Consider the following 25,975-nt stretch of genomic DNA (forward strand, 5'->3'; position numbering starts at 1 on the left):
GATAAAGAATTAGATAAATTAATTTTTATTATTATTTAATGAATAACAAAATAGTTTCTAAAAAATTTTTGGGTAAATACTTCTATAAATGAACAGTATGAAAAATAGTATAAAAATAGAAATAAAAATTAGTAGTTGAAATTTATTGAAGACTAAAGTATAGAGTTAAATCCCAAAATAGTCATTGAGATTGGCGTCGTGCAATAAAATCGTCTCTGAGATTGACAAAAATGCACCATGATAGTCCCTAACTCATTTTTCATTAACGACGTGATGACATAGCTTGATGACGTGGCCTGCTAGTGATACGTGTCACTCCATGATTTGGCCACGTGTAATGGTATGATGATGTGTTGACCAGTAACAAGTGGCATGCTGATGTGGATGGTTGTGCCATGTGTCACAATGATATTTGGCCACGTGTCTATTTGTGTCACGTGTCACAACCGTATTCGTCCATGTGTCATCCATTATGTTATTATTGTAGATGCACCAAATTAGTCCCTCACTTTGTATTAAGTGACTCATTTTAGTCCTTGAAATTGAATGTCGTGCACCAAACTAATCCCTTCACTAGTTTTTTCTCATTTTTTCTATAAATTCAGAATTCTTAATATCTTTGAATCCATTAATTCCAATTCTATTTTTTCACATGTTATTTAAATACAAATATTTTTATAAAATATTTTTTCACTTGCGGGTACCCTTAACCGCCGTCTTGGAGTTGAGGTGAAGACATTTCAAACACCCCCACTACCATCTCCGACCTCTTTCGAAGATGGTAGTAGGGGTGCTTGAAGTGCCTTCAGTCTATCCCATTTACACACATTGAATACGTGTATTTCATAAGAATCGAAAACAAAACGTGTATTTTAATTCTTAATTTCTTGTTAAAAACACATGTTTTTTTATAAAAAAATGTGTCTAATCAATTATATAATTCTTTTTTATAATAACATCTTTATATATTACAAAATTTATCAATGTTAAATTATTATAGGAAAAAAATTATATAATTAAAACTAACATCTTAAAATTTTTTATAAAAACACTTGTATTTAAATGATATGTGAAAAAATAAAATTGAAATCAGTGCATCCAAGATATTGAAAATTTTAAATTTTTAAAAAAAGGAGAAAAAACTGGTGAAAGGACTAGTCTGGTGCACGACATTCAATTTTAGGGACTAAAATGAGTCACTTAATGCAAAGTGAGGGGCTAATTTGGTGCATCTACAATGATGGCATAATGGATGACACGTGGCCAAATAGCATTGTGACACGTGGCACAACCATCTACATAAGCATGCCACGTGTCACTGGTCAACACATCATCATACCATTACACATGGCTAAATCATGGAGTGACACGTGTCAATAACGGACCACGTCATCAAGCTATGTCATCACGTCGTTAATGAAAAATGGGTCAGGGACTAATATAGTGCATTTTTGTCAATCTCAGGGACGTAATTGGTGCAATTGGAATTTCAAAAATGATTTTAGTGCACGACGCCAATCTGAGGGACCATTTTGGGGTTTAACTCCTAAAGTATACAACTAGAACTTAGATTTGGGTATAATTTCTTTTTTAAATAAAAAATAGAAATAAGCATTAGATAATGGTTATATACCGGGCTAATTTTTTTTATATGGTGTTTTATTCAAATCGGACGGTCCGATTTGTTTGAAGAAAAAAGTAAACTACAAATCGAACTCTCCGATTTGTTTGAAAAAAAAAAGAAAACTACAAATCGCATGGTCCGTTTTGTATTTTTTATTTTTTAAAATAAAAATCGGACGGTCCGATTTTAATATTAAAAATTTTTTTATTTTTGAAATCACAAATCGGACCGTCCGATTTATGATTGTTTGGGAAAAAATAAAACAAATCGAAGGCACCCATTTGTAGCTCCCATAACAAAGTTAAATACTTCTCTTCTCACATAATTGAAAAATACACTCTTCTCTCTCACACGAAAAACAAAAAGTTCTATATACTGAAGTAGTGTTTTCCGTTCGTATCTTTGTTTAATGAGATCATTTCTACCAATTATGTCAACTATTTTATCTTTTCCACAATATTCACACGATCTTCACAAACGTCAGCAATTAGGTTTCTTGTGAATTAATTTTTTTTTTGGTTATCCACAATTTCTTCTGACCTAACTGGTCAAGAACTAATCCATCGCATATCAGAATTTTATTTAAAAATTTACTGTTGACTAATGAATTGTTACATACACAAAATAAGATTAAAAATATAATAAATTTTAAATATTTAAAATTTATCATAAAAAATAAATTAGATAAAATTTAAACATCAAATAATAAGTATCATAGAATTAACCTTTTTTTAAGGTACGCCGAATAGCTTATTGGACTATTAAGTGATAGGTGATAGAGAAAAAATGACTATTTTTTTGATCGTGGGTCTAAATATGACACTAGTTATTCTATCAAAGTGTATTTTGGACTCTAGTCTATTTTTATGATAAAAGAGCTAGTTTGGTTCATCATTATCAGCTTTGCTTTTTGTCATTTCTGTTTGTATTTGCTTATTTCATCAAATATAAGATAGAATATCAAATATTGTCATCATGATTCATGAGATAATCATTGATCAGAAAATGCATTACAATGATCTTTACTCTTCATAAGGAATATATTATAACCTGCATATTTGGAAACATTGCTACTGTTGCAGCACACGATCACATCATAAGAGGTCCACGGCCTTCTTTTTATTATTATTATTATTATTTAAAAATCTTAATTTAGAATAAACTGTATGTGTTTCCTTACTCTACACCTATGATGCACGGACAATAATACGAACACGAACACGGGACACGACATGATACGGGACACGTCGACACGCGAATTTTAAAATATTTTTTAGATAAATTGTAATGATATTTTGATATTTTATTGATATTAAAATATAAATTAAAATTTTTAATTATTTTTAATGTCTTATTTTAATTATATCAAGTATTTAAAATATATTTTGTTTTAATAAATAATAATATATACTATATATAAATTTATTTTAAGAATATATGTTAAGAATAAGACTGGACACGCGGACACGTGATGGTATTTAGGTGTGTCCAGGCGTGTTCGGAAAAAAAATTTTTATTTTTTATTAAGACACGGTTGGACACAGCAGACACGCGTGTCGGTGAGTGTCGTGTCCAAAATGTGTCTGACACGCGGACACGATAACTTAGCGAAGTGTCCGTGCTTCATAGCTCTACACTAGATAATATACAAAAATAGAGGTAAGCTAAAAAGACAAAGAAGACGCATAAGTCATAACCTTTATTAATGTTATTTTATCACTCAATCTCCCAAATTATAAATGAAATTAAGGACATAAGGAATGTAATTTAAACATTAATATGTGAAGAGTTATGACAAACTTGTATAAAATAAAATGATTAAATTTATAATAAAAAATTATAAAAGTTTAAATAAATAGAAACAAAATAAAAGAAATAAAAGAGAATGCGTACAATAACGAATAGTAATATTTTATAAATTTATAAAAAAAATCAAAGAGTAAAAATAAGGTACCATAGAAGAAGAAAAAGTATTACCAAATGAAAGAACAATTGGTAAAAAAATAAAATTCTCTTCTAACATACATGACTTTTACCATAAATAAGTTATGAAATATAGAAATAGGTAAAAAAAAAAAAAGAATGAAATTGTGTTTTTCAATAAATTGAAAAAATATTCATTACCATATAATTAATAGTGAACATATAACTATTAGACAATAAATTGTAAAGAAATATTAATAGAATTATTATATTTGATATTAAAATAGAAAAAGAAATATAAACAATAAATAAAAATCTGAAATTTAAAATCAAAGAAAAAATAAAGAGAAATTTTTGATAAACAACTCAAACATCAACATGTCAATAAATTAAATCAAATAATATATATTTAAATTAATTAAATTAAATAATTGATATAATAAATTAATTATAATCATTTGACTCAATAAAGTAAGTTAAATAAATACAAATATCTTATAAATCATGTAAAAATTATAACACTTTTAAAAATCATTAATCAAAATACATAAATAAATAGATCAAAACATTTAACAGATTAAGACGTTGACAAAAATAACTAAAAAAATGAGAATAGAAAAGTTATAAAAGATTTAAAAGTTTGACAAAAATAAGAAAATAACTCATTGTGAAATAATTCTATTTTTGTGAATTGGATTATGTGACATTATGTAAGGTGGTCACGTTAACATTTGTGTTTAGCAAGTTAGTCCTTTTAGTCAACAAATCTTTCATATGTAAGGTGGCCACTAATCCTAATGAAATTCAAATGCACTCGGTAGAAGCTAATAGATGTGACAACATGGAAGGAGCAAGTATTACATAATCACGAGTGTCAATGTGCCATGTTTTCAGCCAACCAAAGTAATCAACAAAAACGGTACTATTTTAGTTACCTATGTAAGTTCTGAGATGTCAAGAATATCAGTTCAATTTGTCCTGAGAAACCATACTAATATCTGCATGAATGCACAAACAAGAAAAGGAAAAATTTCCAAGAAAATTAGAGAACTTACTGAGAAAGGAAAGGGAAGTTATGAAAAGTGAGGAGGCTAAGAAATTCTTATACCATTTTAATAGTTGGGTCTTGGCTTTGCTAGAATAAAAAATAAAAGGCAAATATATAAAAAATAAATAAAACAAATAAAGGTAAAGTATATTTTTTGTTCCTGAAGTTTGACAAAAATTTTAAAAGTTTTATTTGTTTTAATTTTGTCCCAAAAATTTTCAATTTATATTAAATATACTCCTAACAGCTAAATTTTCAAAAAATTTAAGACCAATCCCATAATAATACTTGACAAGTTGACAATTATGTTTGATTTGCTTGTATTGAAAGTTGTTATGTAATTATTGTTGTTAGCTAAATTTTTTGAAAAATCAGCCGGAAGGGATATATTTGATGTCAATCGAAAACTTTTGAGATAAAATTGAAATAAATAAAACTTAGAGATATTTTTGAAACTTTTCCCAAACTTTAGAGATAAAAAGAATACTTTACCAGTTTGTATAAGCTCTCAACCGAATAAGAAATAAAACCAAGAAACACACTGATTCACATATGTTCATTATGTTTACCATGAACAAAACTCAAGAACCACGGCAACTAGCCAACTAAGGAACCACATAAAGAATAGGACCCAAAAGTCAAAGTCTTAAAATTAACAATTTGAGACTCATTAGCTCTTTACCTATATCGTTCACGATTAACTCAATCAGCATTCTAACTCTACTCTATATTCCATCACCATCAACCTAAACTAACCAACAATCCCATTGGTTCCTTCAATTTTGCCTCATTCCAAAGTCCAAACACATTCAGCTCACAATAAACATCACAGTAATGAGCAGTAAACCTTAGCCCCCATGAAACATGAAATTTATAGATGATTTTTCTAAGAGTAGTTTACAGGATGAAGATGAAGATTAAAGGAGTACCTGAGAATGAGGATGACAGGAAAGCGGGAAGTGTATGGCGGCAAAATGGCGTAGACAAAATGGAAGCATCCTCTTTAGTAAAGGCTTGAATGCAAAAAGCACAAAATAGACTTTCCGGAAGTAACTTTCCTCATGGCAACGACACAGTTCGATTCTGAGTGCATTCAATCTATGAATAAGTCTCTCAATGGCTACAATTGTTGGGCATGGGACATGTCAAAATCAACAATTATTTTTTTATAAAGAGACCAAAAGAATATTATAGAGTTGAATTGAATTAAAGTACTTGTCCCCTAAGATTGTGATTCACAAACAACGACTATAAGCAAAAAAAAATCCGAGAGACATTTCGCAATTGCAAACAGCCAAACATATCAATTCACAAGATGAACAATCTTAGCCAAAACACATTCAAGATCCACTAGCTCGTTCTGTTACACTTAAGAGTTCAAGTTTGTAAGAGTTGTACCCTAAATTGGAGCGACACACGCTGCAAAACTAGCAAATAAACATAGGCAACTGTACAAGAAGTAACAGATCTAACAAGAATTGGGACATCCTCCTCTTCCCAAAAAGTCCACCTAGCAATTAGCCACTAGCATCAGGAAAACAACTGGAAAATGTAAATAATACGCATTTTCTGTGCTGGGCAATAACGAGGATCATCCACTATCTATTGTCCCTCATCAGCATGGATCATACAGACCAAAACAATGGCTCTCTGGATCATCCACTATCTATTTCCCATAATTGAAAATTTCATCATCATCAAACCCTGCAAACAGATGGAAACATGTTAATTAATGGCATTGTCTAGCAGTTTCCACATCCATTGAAACACACAATTTACCTTCGCCCAATTCTTCAGCTTCATCATTTGACGGCCTTATGAGCATTGAGTTAACAGAAGGGTCAAGTACCATCCAATATGAGCTCCCATTCTCTTCAAAGAGTAAATCACTTGGCCTGATCCACTCCTCAACCATGCCAATGCTATTGAAAGATAACGGATCACTAAAATTTTGTTCTTTGCTAGTGAGCCTGAAAGAAAATCAAACAACAGGATATTAGTCTACAATCTATCTAAACTTTTTCTTCGAGAAAATAAAATAAAATCTATTAGTCTACAATGGTCCAAGCTCACATTTGTCTTAATTGTAAGTTGTGCTGAACAAAGGCAAGATCGCTGAGATGTTGGCTTACTATAAAATTCCCCGAATTCACTTTTTGTTCGAAAGACATCTGGTTTCTCTTGTACATTGGCAAACTGCATGTCTGACTGAGAATACGAATTGATAAACGGGATAAGTTGGGGCAGCCTCCTCCATATGTTGACCACCATTCAGCTATAAATGAAACACACATTCTTAATGAAAAACAAAGAAACAAACAGAAAAGAAAAAATAAAAGGGAATTCTCACAAAGGGTCATGAGAGAAAGGAAATACTCAAATAGGATAAGTGGCATAATTGTTAGTGTGATAATTCTAGGCCAGTCATATAAACATTATCTCCACCTTTTTTACAGGATTTCAGAATTATGCTGGCAGTCACTCTATGATGTAAACAAGCTTACAACCACAAGGTCAATGGGGAGGTCGACACAGAAAATTTCTATCTCAGCTCATATAAGTTAGATCGGTTTACTTGTCACAGCATAAGCATTTTATGCAAAAGAGAAGGCAGATATTTCCCCGTTCAGTTTCTCAGTTTTCTACATCTATGCATCATAACTATTTTGAGTAGTGTTTCAAAGATTTAATTTTTTTTCCTATTAAAAGTTATTGAAAGTAGAAGTTAAAACACAACTTGGTTAGTGAACATATATTCCTATCTAAGAGAATAGGTTATTAGCCCTTACTAGGAAGCAGATTATTTCTAGCTCTGATTGCCATCTTTCTCCCGAAATCTCCAGCAGCAGTCTTGTATAAGGTTATCTCCTTGACAATTTTATCTTGGATTCTTGTATCAGGAACTAATCTCTCTATACAATCAAACAACCTTGAGAGAATCTCATTTTGCATATCCTCATGAATACTATAGAAGAACTTTGGATTAAGGTAGAAGCCAGCAGCATGAAGGGGATGATTCCACAACCTTTCCCATCTGTTATGTATAATATTCCAGTACACCATATAATCCTCCCTCTTAACAAGTGCTTTCTTAATAGCTTCTTTTGCCCGGTAAATTCCAGCATAAATGTATCCCATTGCAGGTTTCAACTCACTAGTAGCTATTCTCAGGACCCCCAAGAGAGGAGCTGTTAGACGAACGACCATTTGACATGAGGACCAAAAAACTTTATCACTCAGGATATCTAACATTTCCAAACCTTCTGCTTTCTTTGAGTATGGACAATCCATCCACTCTTGAGATGTGATCATGGTCTGTAACTTGTGTTTGAGATCAACAAATCGTTTTATTGTGGAAAAGTTTGTTGACGAGTGTGAGAATGCAGGATCAACAATATCATTCCCTAAAGTATACCTTCTAACCATACTCAAGACTGCACTACAATTGTAGACAAATCTAGTTATAGATCTAGCTTGTTCAATCACAATACTAATCCACTCAAGATTTCCAAAATCTTCAAATATCAGATCAATGCAATAAGCTGCTGAAGGGCTCCAAAAAAGGGTAGGAAAAGTATCAGTTAGCCACTTACCAGCAACAGCATATAGTTCTTCACCTGGTGTAATCACTTGCAGCACATGTCCAACTCCAATTTCTTCTACTATTTGTCTTATCAACTCATAACACTTTGCGGGAACAAAAATCTCGGTCGAGTCAAAGGTTTTCAAACAGATTATTCCATCGGGAAAACAGGCAAAAAAATTTAGCAGCACTCTACCGGCTTCTGTAGTCAACTGATCAACCAAGATAGAACAGCCTGTCCTCCCCCATTTCAACCTGCACCTCTCTACATCATTCTTCATTTCTTCCACAGAGTATTTCAGGACCCAACCGCGGAGTTCATGCTGCGAGGGACACTCAAATCCCGAACCCCTTGAAGAAATTGCCTCCACCATCTGTTTAAAATAGACTGAGTTCACAGCATCAAAAGGTGCACCAACATAATACAAAAACTGACCTATTGCCGTCTTAATGTCATTGTCAAACCCTTTGGGACCCAATGCATTTTTCTCCACCGCAAGAACAGCTTCAGAATCAGCATCAATATCTGTAGAGTGCATCGGTGTTGAGTTCTTCGTCATTTCTACATTTATACTCATTCCCTCACCAGCAACCACTAACTCATGATTCTCAAACACCTGATTTGAAACCATGGTCTCTTCTTCTTCAGCCTTCTGCTTCTTCCTCTTCTTCGTTGCTGCATTTTTACTCATCCCCTCACCAGCATGAGCATCCACTAAATTTATACTCATTCCTTCACCAGCAACCACTAATTCATGATTCTCAAACACCTGATTTGAAACCATGGTCTCTTCTTCTTCAGCCTTCTGCTTCTTCCTCTTCTTTATTGCTGCATTTTTACTCATCCCCTCACCAACATGAGCATCCACTAAATTTATACTCATTCCTTCACCAGCAACCACTAATTCATGATTCTCAAACACCTGATTTGAAACCATGGTCTCTTCTTCTTCAGCCTTCTGCTTCTTCCTCTTCTTCATTGCTGCATTTTTACTCATCCCCTCACCAACACGAGCATCCACTACCTCATCATTCTCATCCACCTGATTTGAAACCAAGGGCATGACCTCTTCCTCAATCTTCTGCTTCTTCTGCTGCTTCTGCTGCTTCTGCTTCTTCCCTTTCTTAATATTCTTCGTCCCACTATCTTCCAAGCTCTGCTGCATATGAAACCTAACATCCTTGGGAACAAGACTGCAAATGGATCCATTGCCCTTCCTACAAGCAAGATGTTCCTTAACCCTATAAATGCCACCACCATTGAACAACTTCATGCAATATATGCACTTAAGTTGCTCCTTCTTCCCATTCTTAAACATCTGAACATGCTTCCATGCAGGATCACGTTTCATGGGTGTAACTGGAACCTCCTCAAGGTTTATAATTGAACTCATTTAAATCAACCTCAAAACCCCTCCAACTAAAACCTCAACAACATGCACTGTGTCACAAAATTGAAACTAGACCTACTTGTAAGTTCGAATTCTATTCAATAACAAATGATAAAAAGAGTTCACCTTTACGATTTGGATGCAAGAATTGGGAATACGAGGGAAAAAGAACAAACCCGGGTTAGCGTCAGCGTCGTAACGAGTTCTTTGACTTCTTTCTTTCTGTTCGAAGAGGGAAGAGAAGAGAGAAGAGAACCGTGGACGTGTAACCGGATGGACCGGTTAGGGCAAAGAGAGGGATGTATGAATGGAGGATGTATGACTATGAATTGAATAGGCAAGGTTCCAAAGGAGAAAGGTTATCCGGGCCGGTTTGTTTCTGAGTGACTCAGTGGGAAAAAAAACCGAAAGGGAAAAAATCATATTGCTGCAATAGCTTTATTGGAAAATAAAAATGCTAATATTTCAACTATTAATAAATATTATTTAATTTAGTCTTTTTTTTTTTTGAAAATAAGAACTCAACACAACAAGGTGGAGTAGTCAGAGCTAGTCAACAATCCGAGAAAACTAAATAAAATTACAACACGAATACGATCCCTAAGCCATCTCCGGCATAGCCATCAACAACAAAAGGGATTCACACTACTCCACTCGTTAGCGCTAATGAAGGTCATGTTGATAACTTCTTCAACGCCTTTACTTGTATTCTGGAATATCCTCCTATTCCTCTCCATCCAAATGTTCCAGAGAATCGCACAGAAGCACATCAACCGCTGTTTTTTAGTCTCCTTACTCCTCGGTTCTTCTATCCAACTTAGAAAGTGCTCTTTCATCGAACCCGGACAGGACCATTGTCGGCCAAAAGCTGAAATCCAAGCACTCCACACCTGCCAAGTAAAAGTACAGCCTAGAAACAAGTGATGTACATGCTCCACATCAGTATTACATAACACACATACATTATCTTCCTGAGGGATAATACCAAACCGGCTTAGCCTCTCCTTTGTATTCACTCGGCCTATTAGCACAAACCAAGCAAACAGCTCCATTCTTGGTGGAACCAAGCCTTTCCAAATAGTCCTAGTAAAGCTGAAACTGGTGACCTCCTCTGGGAGCAATTCCTCCTGCAACACCTGCACAAATGAGTTAGTTGAAAAAACACCTTGCCTATATATTTCCACACCACTCTATCCTCTCTGTTATGTACTAGTTTTACAGGTCTCACGGCCTCATGCAAATGACTCAGAAGTTCCAACTCCCATTGAAAAAGCTCTCACCTCCATTGGAAGTTCCAAATCCACTCTAACCCATCCCAAAACCCACAGTCCCGTATGACAGATCCCCCTTGGTTTGAAACAGAGAAGAACCTCGAAAACTAATCCTTTAAAGCTCCACCGAAAAGCCAAACATCCTACCAAAATCGTGTCCATTGCCCATCACCCACCTCCATTGACAAGCCTGTAACCATCTTATCCCTAATATATTGATTCGTGATATGTACTTGGCATATATCCTTCCATGGGCCTTCTCTAGATGGTAGTACTTGCGTTGATAGTAGCTCAGTTGGGTTCAGATTATGACAGGAACACACTACCTTCTTCCACAACGGGCACTCTTCCTTTGAAAACCGCCACCACCACTTAAACAACTGAGCAGTATTTCGAATCAAAGCATCCCCAACTCCCAACCCGCCTAGCTTCTTAGGAGCCTACACCACTTCCCATCTAACGACTGCCATACCATTTCGACCATCCTCCTTACACCACAAGAATCTTCTCTATAATGAAATCAACTTCTCAGCAACAGCTTTTAGCATCTTGAACAGACTCAAATAATACACTGGCAAGCTATTTAAGACTGATTTGATAAGCACCAGTTTCCCAGCTTTATTTAACACCTTAGCTTTCCACAAACTGAGTTTCTCCTCCACTCTGTCTATGATAGGCTTCCAGGTCTTCACCAACCTCGGATTTGCACCTAAGGAGATTCTAAGGTATTTGACTGGAACAGTGGCCCTTTGCAACCCAACAACTTGCACATACGCCGGGCCCACTGCTCATCACAGTTGATTGGGATCAAGCTGGACTTATCAAAGTTGATGTTAAGCCCTGACATTAACTCAAAGCATCTCAGCATCCGCTTGTAATTCCTTATAGTCTCCTCATCTGGTGGGCAGAATAGAATGGTATCGTCAGCAAATTGAAGGTGTGACAGTTCTATACTGTCTCTGCCAACCAACAATGGTGATATCCGTCTGTTCCTAACTGCCTCTCCAATCATTCGATGCAGGACATCCACAACTAAAACAAACAAGAAGGGTGAAAGGGGGTCACCTTGTCTCAATCCTCTTTCCATTTTGAACGGCTTAGAAGGCGATCCATTTATCAGAAGCGACATAGAAACAGTGGTCACACATTCCATAACCCAAACTTTTCATTTCTGTCTGAATCCCATCTTTTGTAACACAGTGTCCAGGAAGTTCCATTTGACTCTATCATAGGCTTTTTGAAAATCGAGCTTAATTTACTCTTTTTTTAATATATTATTATATAATTATTTATTTTTTATAAAAATTAAATTGTGAAATATATAATAAATTTTTTATTTTATTTATTTTAAATTTATAAACAAAAATTTAATAATCATTTGATCTCGTTTTACATTTTTTCCCTTTTTCTTCCTAAATATTTTCTTTATTTTTTCACAACACGTAAACACACTATTAACAAAATATCTAAAAATAAGAGTATTTATGGTGTGAAATGGATCAATTTAATATATGAATACACCAAATCAATTCTCAAAAAAGTTTTAGTCAAATATTTTAATTCTAAAAAAATTAATTGATAAAATAATTCTTAAAGATTATTTTTATTAGATAATGCACTCTACATTAATTTTATCATCAATGAATAACAGCATTTGTCCACATGAAGCGTTAACTTGTTATGTGATTGTTAAATACCAGGTGTATAATGGACAAACAATCTCTATATACAATTACTAAAATTGTGTCGTCTTGCAATTGTTAAAAGTGTTCATATTTATATCGACTAATATATCTTTTTTAGATTTTCTTCGGAACTAAACTGAAAATTTTAAAATTTTTTAAAAATTTAATTGTTTTTTTTTAATAATTTGGTGGAGATTTAAATGTCTAAATTTGTAATCTTATCTTATTGCTATTAATATTTAAGCACTCAAAGAAAAAGCGATTAAAATTTAGCTCTAACGACACCTAATAAGGAAAGCAAGTTATCATTAAATCATGGTGAAAAATGCATGAAAAGTGGACAACTGACATTTATCACAACGTTAGTAGAGACAAAATTGCCGAAAGAGGGCGCCACACATGGATATAGGGTTCCTATGAAATTTTGGGTACTCAATCTACAAAATACTATAGATATTTTGGATCATTTGATATAAATGAATGAATAAAATAGATCTATTAGGTGAATATTTCAAGAGTTATCTGAAATCAATGTGATTTGAATTTGAACGTGAGGTCTAGATTTTTTTAGATGATAATATTCATATCTCTTTCGATGAGGTGAAATTGTCTGAGATTTTTGAGTGAGGATGAATGTGATACCTGCAAGAAATTTCTATATTTAAGTTAGTAAAAATTTTAGACAGAATTTAGTAGACTGAAATATCTAAGTTAGATGAGATATTTATATAGTAAAAAAGACAAGATTGTTATTTTTATGTAACTTATCCACCTATGATGGGTGGTTATTTTTCCTTTTATGTATGAGTTGTTAAGATCTTATATTTGAATTGTTGGGCAAATCAATACGTACAGTCAAGGTTCTGCACGTAGGTCGGGCATACAGATTAATAGGTTCGTTCCTCATGTAGGTCGGATAGACAAAAACGATTTTTTGGACCTTTCTTTTGTGGGGTTGGCTTGTCTACTTTGGGTCTGGCTTTATTATTGGACCAGGGTATGAATAGTGTCCCTACTTGATGTCGAGTTCGTTCAAGTCGATGTCGGGCATAAGTAGGTCGCCCTTGATTCTTCATCTTGCATAGTTCACAAGTCGTTTTTTCGATGTGATCTTATCTGAAGAAGTTGGCTGACTCGACGTATTTTTGAATTTGTAGAACTCGACGTGATTTGGGTGGTTGTAATGTTCCAGTAACGTTCCCTGTTCCATAATCGTTTTTCGCACGCTTTTTGGTAACCGTGCATCATTTAAAGTGGGATAAAGTTACCATTTTACCCCTATATATGCCTTTATATATACTCAACCTTTCTTCTTTTTCATCATCTTTTCATTTTCTCGCCTGAAATATCCTTCATTTTTTTTTGAACTTCAGTCTTTTCCGAAATTGTTTTCTTGCAATTTGCTATTTGTTTCTTGTATTTCTTGCATTTAGTTGGTAATTGCTGGAGTTTCGAATAACCAATTGCTCTTGATTGTGTGAGTGTATTTTAGGGGGTTAGTGTTGCCTCCAATTGGTGCTAGCATCAAGGTTGATGTGTGCATTATTTTACGTTTCTGCCATCTCTGTAGTGTTTACAATGTCATGATAGCTTTGTTAGATTTACTGTTGATGATGATGCCGACTTCTTTACAAGCATGACCGACCTCTTTATTGTAGATCTTGTTTTTTTATAGGTGTATGATTTCTATATGTCTCGATTTATAGTACAAATCATGCCTTCTAACATGCCAAAAAATTTAGATTGGGTAGACATAACTGTTTTAGGAGTTGTGTCTATGATGGATAGAGAAACCATAAAAAATTTTCATCTTAAGTACTTGATTTGTTCTAAACAAGAGGATGAAGAGAAATACACTTTAGAAGCCCCCGACCCTGAGGAGCGGGTATGCTATGTCCGCTTTAATAGGTCAGAAGATCACTTCCTTTTCATATACGAATGTCTTTTCACTAGGCTCAAGGTTAAGTTTTCTTTCACCGACTTCGAGTAAGACATATTGTTAGCCTAATGAACAGATCCTACTTAGTTACATCCCAACTCGTGGGGTTTTATGAAAGTTTTTCAGCTAGTTTGTCGAACTCTAGAGCTCCTAATCTCTTTGAAAGTGTTTTTCTATTTTTTTTCCTAACCAAGCCTTTTAGTAGAAAGAAGCAGCAATGGACCTCCTTCCGAGTTGTACAGGGTAGGAAGATTTTTTTTAATTTTTAAAGAATCTTTTTATGATTTCAAAAATTATTACTTTCAAATCTGACCTGTAGAGGATACCCGACCTTTCTGGGTGAATGAGAAGTCTTAATATATATTTTGGTTATACTGGAAAGAGAAATTCGCAATAGTGAGACGCGACCTTGAAGATTTGGACGAGGAGGAGCAATTGATCAGGCTCTCTTCCAAGAGTGGGATCGATCTCCACACTTCATCACAAAGAAATTTTTGGTAGCAAAGCCAAGCTATGTTCGGATCGAGTTAGGTAGTTAGTTTTGTTTTGTGTATAGTCTTTTTTATATAAATGTTTATGTTGCTAAATTTCTCATTTCTCTTGTAGAAAAAATGGTAAACAACTCTGATCATTATAAGAAGCTAAGGTAGACAAGGAAGAATATTGTGGCTCGACAAGCGGCTAAGCTTGAGGCTAAGAAGATGGCCCATATTCCCATTGTTGACCTGACATTGACTTATACTTTTGTTGAACCGACATTGGAGATTTCTCCTACCCCTCCATCTTGGATGGCTATTGCTCAGCTGCTACTAGTTTTTCTGGTTTCGGAGTCAACATTTGGGTCGGCTTGGAAGAGGAAGACCCCCTCTAATACATTCGGGAGCATTTTCAACTCAAAATTTGATGGTAAAGAATTTCACAAATGAAATCTCGTTGTAAGTATAGTTCTAAACCAACAAACAATCCTCAATCAAAATTTTGTTTGTCACAAGTACAAATCCCAATAAAAATAACCGAAGTATTTAAACCTCGGGTCGTCTCTCAAGGAATTACAGGAAAGTGTTGTTGTTATTGGCTAGGAAGGAATGTTTTGGGGTTTTCGTAATAAGGAACACGAAATGTGAATAGAAAAAGAAATAGGCTAACAACTAAGAAAGCTCTTGGCAAGGGATGATAACTAGAAGTCCTATCCTCATTATCATCATCAATTGTGACAAGAATTGTCCATTGCTCCCACTTAGTTAACATCTAACTATGAAGGAAAGTCAAGTGGATACAATCAACTTGAGTCCACAAGTCCTAGTCAAATCCTAATGAAAGACTAGTTTTAATGGCATTCAAGTCAACTAACAACTTCCAATTATCAATCAACAAGAGAGTTTGATAACTCAAGCGTCTCCAATTACTCAACTCAAGCCAAGAGGGAAAAAATCTAACTCAAAACTAAAAGAGACATTTCATCAAACACATAGAAGGCAATAAAAGTAAACATCATTAATTCCAAGAATTAAAGGAAGCTATAACTAATCAAAGTAAGAACTCAACAATAGAAATTAAGGCAAACATCAAAAGACATAGAAATCATAATTTGCATTAAAAGAGAATTGAAATCAACAAAAGAGTGCATGAACTAAAATTAACAAAATAAAGGAACTACAAGAGAAGTAAATTGCTAGAACAAATAAAAGTAAAGGTAAACTAAAGCATGGAGAGAATTCAAATCTAGATTTAAAAGGAAGAAAACTAAAAACCCTAATCTAGAGAGAGGAGAGAGTCTCTCTCTTTAGAATTCTATTTCTCTCTCTAAAACTAATGTGTATCAATCACCCCCACCCCCCGAATTCTGCATGTAATAGCCTCAGAAATGAGTTGGATATAGGCCTGAGCAGCTCAGAAATCGCCCCCAATATTTTCACTTTAATGAGGTCACGTGCGAGCTTCAACGCGTACGCATGGGTCACGCGTACGCGTCATTTGGCGTTTTCCTTCCCACGTGTACGCATCATGTCACGCGTACGCGTCACCATGCGACTTCATATTCACGCGTGCGCGTCGATATATGCACTCCAAATCCTTGATTTTCCATGAATTCTCCACTTTGCATGCTTTTCTCTTCAGTCCTTTGATCCATTATATTCCTAGCTTTTTTCAATCCTGAATTCACTAACAAACACATCAAGACATCAAGTGGAACCAAAGGTGAATTAAAATTAGCAATTAAGGGCCTAAAAAGCATGTTTTCACTCTCAAGCACTGGTGCACGAAATTGTGATCTCCAGGCTCGAACAAATCCTGGTAATGGCTCCAAAGCTTGGTGCTCTGATCTTAATTCATAATTGTCACAACTTCGATACAACTAACCAGCAAGTGCACTGGGTCGTCCAAGTAATACCTTACGTGAGTAAGGGTCGAATCCCACGGAGATTGTTGGTATGAAGCAAGCTATGGTCACCTTGTAAATCTCAGTCAGGCGGATATAAAATAATTATGGAGTTTTCGAATAATAAATAATAGAATAGGGATAGAGATACTTATGTAAATCATTGGTAGGAATTTCAGATAAGCGAATGGAGATGCTTTTCGTTCCTCTGAACCTCTGCTTTCCTGCTATCTTCATCCAATCAGTCTTACTCCTTTTCATGGCTGGCTTTATGCAAGGGCATCACCGTTGTCAGTGGCTACATCCCCTCCTCTCAGTGAATAATATGCTCACGCACCCTGTCACGGCACGGCTATTCATCTGTCGGTTCTCGATCATGCTGGAATAGGATTCACCCTCCTTTTGCGTCTGTCACTAACGCCCAACAATCGCGAGTTTGAAGCTCGTCACAGTCATTCAATCATTGAATCCTACTCAGAATACCACAGACAAGGTTTAGACCTTCCGGATTCTCTTGAATGCCGCCATCATTCTAGCTTACGCCACGAAGATTCTGGTTAGGAGATCTAAGAGATATTCATTCTAGCTTAATTCATGTAGAACAGAAGTGTTTGTCAGGCACGCGTTCATAAGGGAGAAGGATGATGAGCGTCACACATAATCATCACCTTCATCACGTTCTTGGGTGCGAATGGATATCTTAGAAGCGAAATAAGAAGAATTGAATAGAAAACATTAGTACTTTGCATTAATCTTTGAGGAACAGCAGAGCTCCACACCTTAATCTATAGAGTGTAGAAACTCTACCGTTGAAAATACATAAGTGGAAGGTCCAGGCATGGCCGAGATGGCCAGCCCCTCTGATCTAAGAACCAGGCGTCCAAAGATATCTAATACAATAGTAAAAGGTCCTATTTATAATAAACTAGTCACTAGGGTTTACATGAGTAAGTAATTGATGCATAAATCCACTTCCTGGGCCCACTTGGTGTGTGTTTGGGCTGAGCCTGAGTGTTGCACGTGCAGAGGCCATTTGTGGAGTTGAACGCCAGTTTCTGTGCCAGTTTGGGCGTTCAACTCTGGTTTTGGATCCTTTTTTGGCGCTGGACGCCAGATTTGGGTAGAAAGCTGGCGTTGAACGCCAGTTTACGTCGTCAATTCTTGGCCAAAGTATGGACTATTATATATTGCTGGAAAGCCCTGGATGTCTACTTTCCAACGCAATTGGAAGCGAGCCATTTCGAGTTCTGTAACTCCAGAAAATCCACTTTGAGTGCAGGGAGGTCAGAATCCAACAGCATTAGCAGTCCTTCTTCAACCTCTGAATCTGATTTCTGCTCAAGTCCCTCAATTTCAGCCAGAAAATACCTGAAATCACAGAAAAACACACAAACTCATAGTAAAGTCCAGAAATGTGAATTTAACACAAAATCTATTAAAAACATCCCTAAAAGTAACTAGATCCTACTAAAAACATACTAAAAACAATGTCAAAAAGCGTATAAATTATCCGCTCATCACAACACCAAACTTAAATTGTTGCTTGTCCCCAAGCAACTGAAAATCAAAATAGGATAAAAAGAATAGAATATACTATAAATTCCAAACTATTAATGAAACAGAACTTCAATCATATGAGCGGGACTTATAGCTTTTTGCCTCTTGAATAGTTTTGGCATCTCACTTTATCCATTGAGGTTCAGAATGATTGGCATCTATAAGAACTCAGAGTTCAGATAGTGTTATTGATTCTCCTAGTTTAGTATGATGATTCTTGAACACAGCTATTTTATGAGTCTTGGCTGTGGCCCTAAGCACTTTGTTTTCCAGTATTACCACCGGATACATAAATGCCACAGACACATAATTGGGTGAACCTTTTCAGATTGTGACTCAGCTTTGCTAAAGTCCCCAATTAGAGGTGTCCAGGGTTCTTAAGCACACTCTTTTTTTGCTTTGGACCTTGACTTTAACCGCTCAGTCTCAAGTTTTCACTTGACACCTACACGCCACAAGCACATGGTTAGGGACAACTTGGTTTAGCCGCTTAGACCAGGATTTTATTCCTTTAGGCCCTCCTATCCACTGATGCTCAAAGCCTTGGGATCCTTTTTGTTTGCCCTTGCCTTTTGGTTTTAAGGGTTATTGGCTTTTTGCTCTTGCCTCTTGGTTTTAAGAGCTTTGGCTTTTTCTGCTTGCTTTTTCTTTTTCTTTCTATATTTTTTTTCGCCTATTTTTTTTCTGCAAGCTTTGTTCTTTGCTGCTTTTTCTTGCTTCAATAATCATTTTTATGATTTTTCAGATTATCAAATAACATGTCTCCTAGTCATCATTCTTTCAAGAGCCAACATATTTAACATTCTTAAACAACAACTTCAAAAGACATATGCACTGTTCAAGCATACATTCAGAAAACAAGAAGCATTGTCACCACATCAATATAATTAAACTAAGTTCAAGGATAAATTCGAAACTCATGTACTTCTTGTTCTTTTGAATTAAAACATTTTTCATTTAAGAGAGGTGATGGATTCATAGGACATTTATAACTTTAAGACAAAGTTACTAACTACTAATGATCATGTAATGAAGACACAAACATAGATAAACATATAACATAGAAAACAAAAAGCAGAAGAATTAAGAACAAGGAATGAATCCACCTTAGTAATGGTGGCATTTCCTTCTTGAGGAATCAATGATGTCCTTGAGCTCTTCTATGTCTCTTCCTTGCCTTTGTTGCTCCTCCTTCAGTGCTTTTAGATCTTCTCTGATTTCATGAAGGATGATGGAGTGCTCTTGATGTTCCACCCTTAGTTGCTTCCAATAATTGTGTGGAAGAAAATGTATCCCTTGAGGTATCTCAGGGATCTCTTGATTTGCAGTCAAATGTTCTACCACTGAGCTATAGACCCTTGATGGAAGCTTTTGTCTTCCCTTTCCTCTTTCTAGAGGTTTCTCTGGCCTTAGGTGCCATCAATGGTTATGGAAAAAACAAAAAAGCTATGCTTTTACCACACCAAACTTAGAATGTTGCTCGCCCTCGAGCAAAAGAAGAAAGAATAGAAGAATAAGAAGAAGATATGGAGGAGATGGATGGGAGTGTGTATTCGGCCATATGGGTGGGATTGGGTGGGAGAGAGATGTTGAATTTTTGAAGGTAGTGGGTGTATGGATGTGAGTGGTAAATGGAAAAAAAGAAGGGATGATCATGAATAGAAAGAGAGATGATGAGGTAGGTGGGGATCCTGTGGGGTTCACAGATCCTGAGGTGTCAAGGCATTTACATCCCTGCACCAATTTAGGCATGTAAAATGCCCTTGCACACAACTCTGGGCGTTCAGCGCCAGGTTGGTGCCCATTTTGGGCGTTCAACGCCCCTTTGCTGCCATTTCTGGCGTTGAACGCCAGAACCATGCTTGTTCTGGGCGTTCAGCGCCAGGATGCTCCCATTCTGGGCGTTCAGCGCCAGAACTATGCTCTGTTCTGGCGTTTGAACGCCAGACAGATGCTCCTCCAGGGTGTGATTTTTCTTCTGCTGTTTTTGATTCCGTTTTCAATTTTTATATTTATTTTATGACTCCTCATGATCATGAACCTATAAAGACACATAACTAAGAAAAATATAGTTAGATAAATAAACATTGGGTTGCTTCCCAACAAGCGCTTCTTTAATGTCAATAGCTTGACAGTGGGCTCTCATGGAGCCTCACAAATGTGCAGAGCTTTGTTGAGACTCTCCAACACCAAACTTAGAGTTTGGATATGGGAGTTCAACACCAAACTTAGAGTTTGGTTGTGGCCTCCCAACACCAAACTTAGAGTTTGACTGTGGGGGCTCTGGTTGACTCTGCTTGGAGAGAAGCTTTTCCTGCTTCCTCTCCATGGTTGCAGAGGGAGATCCTTGAGTTTTGAATACAAGGGAGTTCTCATTCCATTGAAGGACTATTTCACCTCTGTCAACATCAATCACAGCTCTTGCTGTGGCCAGGAAAGGTCTTCCTAGGATGATGGATTCATCCTCTTCCTTTCCAGTATCCAGGACTATGAAATCAGCAGGGATGTAAAGGCCCTCAACCTTTACTAATACATCTTCTACTTGTCCATAAGCCTGTTTTCTTGAGCTGTCTGCCATCTCTAGTGAGATTTTAGCAGCTTGCACCCCATAGATTCCCAGTTTCTCTATTACAGAGAGGGGCATGAGGTTTATCCCTGAACCAAGGTCACACAGAGCTTTAAAGATCATGGTGCCTATGGTGCAGGGTATTATGAACTTTCCAGGATCCTGTCTCTTCTGAGGCAATGTCAGTTGATCCAGATCACTTAGTTCATTGATGAACAAGGGAGGTTCAACTTCCCAAGCATCAATGCCAAACAATTTGGCATTCAGCTTCATGATTGCACCAAGAAACTTGGCAGTTTACTCTTCAGTGGCACCCTCATTCTCTTTAGAAGAGGAATAATCATCAGAGCTCATGAAGGGCATAAGGAGGTTCAATGGAATCTCTATGGTCTCTAGATGAGCCTCAGAGTCCTTTGGTTCCTCAGAGGGAAGCTCCTTATTGATCACTGGACGTCCCAGGAGGTCTTCCTCCTTGGGATTCACGTCCTCTCCTCTCCTCACAGGTTCAGCCATGGCGCTTATGTCAATGGCCTTGCACTCTCCTTTTGGATTCTCTTCTGTATTGCTTGGGAGAGTACTAGGAGGGATTTCAGTGATCCTTTTACTCAGCTGGCCCACTTGTGCTTCCAAATTTCTAATGGAAGACCTTGTTTCATTCATGAAACTTACAGTGGCCTTAGATAGATCAGAGACTAGATTTGCTAAATTAGAAGCATTTTGTTCAGAGTTCTCTGTCTGTTGCTGAGTTGATGATGGAAAAGGCTTGCTATTGCTAAACCTGTTTCTTCCACCATTATTAAAGCCTTGTTGGGGCTTTTGATCCTTCCATGAGAAATTTGGATGATTTCTTCATGTTGAGTTATAGGTGTTTCCATAAGGTTCACCTAAGTAATTTACCTCTGCTATTGCAGGGTTCTCAGGATCATAGGCTTCTTCTTCAGAAGATGCCTCTTGAGTACTGTTGGATGCAGCTTGCATTCCATGCAGACTCTGAGAAATCATATTGACTTGCTGAGTCAATATTTTGTTCTGAGCCAGTATGGCATTCAGAGTATCAACCTCAAGAACTCCCTTCTTCATAGGCGTCCCATTACTCACAGGATTCCTTTCAGAAGTGTACATGAACTGGTTATTAGCAACCATGTCAATGAGTTCTTGAGCTTCTGCAGGCGTTTTCTTTAGGTGAATGGATCCACCTGCAGAGGTGTCCAGTGACATCTTTGATAGCTCAGATAAACCATCATAGAATATATCCAAGATGGTCCATTCTGAAAGCATGTCAGAAGGACACTTTTTGGTCAACTGTTTGTATCTTTCCCAAGCTTCATAGAGGAATTCACCTTCTTTCTGTCTGAAGGTTTGAACATCAGCTCTAAGCTTGCTCAGCTTTTGAGGAGGAAAGTACTTGGCTAAGAAAGCCGTGACCAGCTTATCCCAAGAGTTCAGGCTGTCTTTGGGTTGAGAATCCAACCATAATCTAGCTCTGTCTCTTACAGCAAAAGGGAAAAGCATGAGCCTGTAGACTTCAGGATCTACTCCATTAGTCTTAACAGTATCACATATCTGCAAGAATTCAGTTAAGAACTGAAAAGGATCTTCAGATGGAAGTCCATGAAACTTGCAGTTCTGCTGCATCAGAGAAACTAATTGAGGTTTCAGCTCAAAGTTGTTTGCTCCAATGGCAGGAATGGAGATGCTTCTTCCATGTAAATTGGAATTAGGTGCAGTGAAGTCACCAAGCATCTTCCTTACATTATTATTATTTTCGGCTGCCATCTCCTTCTCCTGTTCAAAAATTTCTGAAAGATTATCTCTGGATTGTTGTATTTTAGCTTCTCTTAATTTTCTCTTCAGAGTCCTTTCAGGTTCTGGATCTGCTTCCACAAGAATGTTCTTATCCTTGCTCCTGCTCATATGACAAAGAAGAAGGCACAGAAAAATAATAATAATAATGGAGATCCTTTATACCACAGTATAGGGATCCCTTTGTGAGTGGAAGAAAAGAGGAAGATAAAGGATGTAATGTAAAGGAAGAAACACAACTGTACGAATGGAAGAGATGTGAGATGAGATGTTAGGATATGAATGAATAAATAGAATGAGATGGGGGAGGGATAATTTTCGAAAATTGTTTTGAAAAAGAGTTAGTGATTTTTGAAAATAGTTTTTGAAAAAGTGTTAGAAATTTTCGAAAATTAAGTTTTAAAAATTAAAATAATTAATAAATTAAAAAGAAATTTTGAAAAAGGGGAGAGATATTTTCGAAAATGAGAGAGAGAGAGTTAGTTAGGTGGTTTTGAAAAAGTTAAGAAACAAACAAAAAGTTAGTTAGTTAGTTGAAACAAATTTTGAAAAGATAAGAAGTTAGGAGGTTAGAGAAGATATTTTGAAAAGATATTTTTGAAAAAGATAAGATAAGAAGATATTTTTGAAAAGATATGATAGAAATTAGTTTTTGAAAAGGATTTGATTTTTAAAATCACAATTAATGACTTGATTCATAAGAAATCACAAGATATGATTCTAGAACTTAAAGTTTGAATCTTTCTTAACAAGCAAGTAACAAACTTCAAATTTTTGAATCAAAACATTAATTGATTATGTTATTTTCGAAAATTTGGTATAAAAATAAGAAAAAGATTTTTAAAAAATATTTTTGGAATTTTCGAAAATAACTAAGAATTTTGAAAAAGATTTGAATTTTGAAAAAGATAAGATTTTCAAATTGAAAATTTGATTTGACTTTTAAGAAACAACTTGATTTTAAAAATTTTTGAAAAAGTCAACTCAAATTTTCGAATTTGATGAGAGAAAAAGGGAAAGATATTTTTTTGATTTTTTGAATTTTTATGAAAACATGAAAATTATGCAATGCATGAAATTTTTAGATCAAAACAATGAATGCATGCAAGAATGCTATGAATGTCAAGATGAACACCAAGAACACTTTGAATGTCATGATGAACATCAAGAACATATTTTTGAAAAATTTTTTTATGCAAAGAAAACATGCAAGACACCAAACTTAGAATTCTTTAATGCTTAGACACTAAGAATTCAAGAATGCATATGATAAACATGAAAAGACACAAAACAAAAAATCATCAAGATCAAACAAGAAGACTTACCAAGAACAACTTGAAGATCATGAAGAACACTATGAATGCATGATATTTTCGAAAAAATGCAAGATGCATATGCAAGTGACACCAAACTTATAATATGACTCAAGACTCAAACAAGAAACACAAAAATATTTTTGATTTTTATGATTTTCTAATTTTTTTGGATTTTTATTTTATATTTTTCGAAAAATTCTTTTGAAAAAGTAAATAAGGAATCCAAAATTTTTAATATGAATTCCAGGAATCTTGCATTCTTAGTCTAAAGCTTCAGTCCAGGAATTAGACATGGCTCACTAGCCAGCCAAGCTTTCAAAGAAAGCTCCAGTCCAAAACACTAGACATGGCTAATGGCCAGCCAAGCTTTAGCATGTAAATCAGAAACAGTAGCAGGTGGATTAACTCCAACTAGCTTGCTCTTGATAACAAATTGCTGCCTCAGTCCAAATAAATTTAGACATGGCTTTACAGCCAGCCAAGCTTCACATGCTTCATGAAACACTAGAATTCATTCTTAAAAATTCTGAAGCCATAGAATAATTTATTTTTGAAAACATTTTTATCTTTTTTTTTCGAAAACAGATGAGAGATTTTTGAAATTATTTTTGAAAAATATTTGAAAATAAAATAAAAAGAAAATTACCTAATCTGAGCAACAAGATGAACCGTCAGTTGTCCAAACTCAAACAATCCCCGGCAACGGCGCCAAAAACTTGGTGCACGAAATTGTGATCTCCAGGCTCGAACGAATCCTGGTAATGGCTCCAAAGCTTGGTGCTCTGATCTTAATTCATAATTGTCACAACTTCGATACAACTAACCAGCAAGTGCACTGGGTCGTCCAAGTAATACCTTACGTGAGTAAGGGTCGAATCCCACGGAGATTGTTGGTATGAAGCAAGCTATGGTCACCTTGTAAATCTCAGTCAGGCGGATATAAAATAATTATGGAGTTTTCGAATAATAAATAATAGAATAGGGATAGAGATACTTATGTAAATCATTGGTAGGAATTTCAGATAAGCGAATGGAGATGCTTTTCGTTCCTCTGAACCTCTGCTTTCCTGCTATCTTCATCCAATCAGTCTTACTCCTTTCCATGGCTGGCTTTATGCAAGGGCATCACCGTTGTCAGTGGCTACATCCCCTCCTCTCAGTGAATAATATGCTCACGCACCTTGTCACGGCACGGCTATTCATCTGTCGGTTCTCGATCATGCTGGAATAGGATTCACCCTCCTTTTGCGTCTGTCACTAACGCCCAACAATCGCGAGTTTGAAGCTCGTCACAGTCATTCAATCATTGAATCCTACTCAGAATACCACAGACAAGGTTTAGACCTTCCGGATTCTCTTGAATGCCGCCATCATTCTAGCTTACGCCACGAAGATTCTGGTTAGGAGATCTAAGAGATATTCATTCTAGCTTAATTCATGTAGAACAGAAGTGTTTGTCAGGCACGCATTCATAAGGGAAAAGGATGATGAGCGTCACACATAATCATCACCTTCATCACGTTCTTGGGTGCGAATGGATATCTTAGAAGCGAAATAAGAAGAATTGAATAGAAAACAGTAGTACTTTGCATTAATCTTTGAGGAACAGCAGAGCTCCACACCTTAATCTATGGAGTGTAGAAACTCTACCGTTGAAAATACATAAGTGGAAGGTCCAGGCATGGCCGAGATGGCCAGCCCCTCTGATCTAAGAACCAGGCGTCCAAAGATGTCTAATACAATAGTAAAAGGTCCTATTTATAATAAACTAGTCACTAGGGTTTACATGAGTAAGTAATTGATGCATAAATCCACTTCCTGGGCCCACTTGGTGTGTGTTTGGGCTGAGCCTGAGTGTTGCACGTGCAGAGGCCATTTGTGGAGTTGAA

The 25,975-nt window shown here is 35.9% G+C and overlaps 1 protein-coding gene and 1 non-coding gene across 5 annotated transcripts; one reads left to right on the plus strand and one right to left on the minus strand.

Annotated features, from left to right (window-relative positions):
• Window positions 1-5,871: 5,871 nt before the first annotated feature.
• On the minus strand, window positions 5,872-9,895 carry LOC107643374 (uncharacterized). Of its 4 annotated transcripts, none has more exons than XM_088489017.1 (6): window positions 9,746-9,895; window positions 8,949-9,619; window positions 7,385-8,795; window positions 6,669-6,870; window positions 6,375-6,565; window positions 5,872-6,299 (listed from the first exon to the last, which is right to left on the minus strand). In XM_088489017.1, exons 2-6 carry the CDS (start codon window positions 9,570-9,572, stop codon window positions 6,262-6,264), a joined length of 2,466 nt encoding a protein of 821 aa, XP_088345143.1. In that variant the 5' UTR covers window positions 9,573-9,619; window positions 9,746-9,895; the 3' UTR covers window positions 5,872-6,261. The 4 variants fall into 4 exon arrangements, with proteins under 4 accessions (XP_088345143.1, XP_088345142.1, XP_016202484.1 ...); XM_088489016.1 differs by having other exon boundaries at window positions 8,949-9,598; window positions 9,696-9,895; XM_016346998.3 differs by having other exon boundaries at window positions 7,385-9,598; window positions 9,696-9,870.
• Window positions 9,896-22,239: 12,344 nt separating this feature from the next.
• LOC148563666 (small nucleolar RNA R71) lies at window positions 22,240-22,347 on the plus strand. The gene has a single exon (XR_015884287.1). It is a non-coding gene; the product is annotated as a small nucleolar RNA R71 (small nucleolar RNA).
• The last annotated feature ends 3,628 nt before the right edge of the window (window positions 22,348-25,975 follow it).

The sequence above is a fragment of the Arachis ipaensis genome, chromosome B5 (assembly GCF_059453495.1).
Source record: "Arachis ipaensis isolate K30076 ecotype BB chromosome B5, ASM5945349v1, whole genome shotgun sequence".
Classification (NCBI taxonomy): Eukaryota; Viridiplantae; Streptophyta; class Magnoliopsida; order Fabales; family Fabaceae; genus Arachis; species Arachis ipaensis.

Excerpts from the sequence above, each read along its gene's own strand:
- LOC107643374 (XM_016346998.3), bottom strand. The coding sequence starts at position 9,572 with ATGAGTTCAATTATAAACCTTGAGGAGGTTCCAGTTACACCCATGAAA. Across the intron at positions 6,566-6,668 it reads AACTTACAATTAAGACAAAT|GCTCACTAGCAAAGAACAAA; the intron begins GTGAGCTTGGAC and ends ATTTTCTTTCAG. Across the intron at positions 6,300-6,374 it reads AGCTGAAGAATTGGGCGAAG|GGTTTGATGATGATGAAATT; the intron begins GTAAATTGTGTG and ends ATCTGTTTGCAG.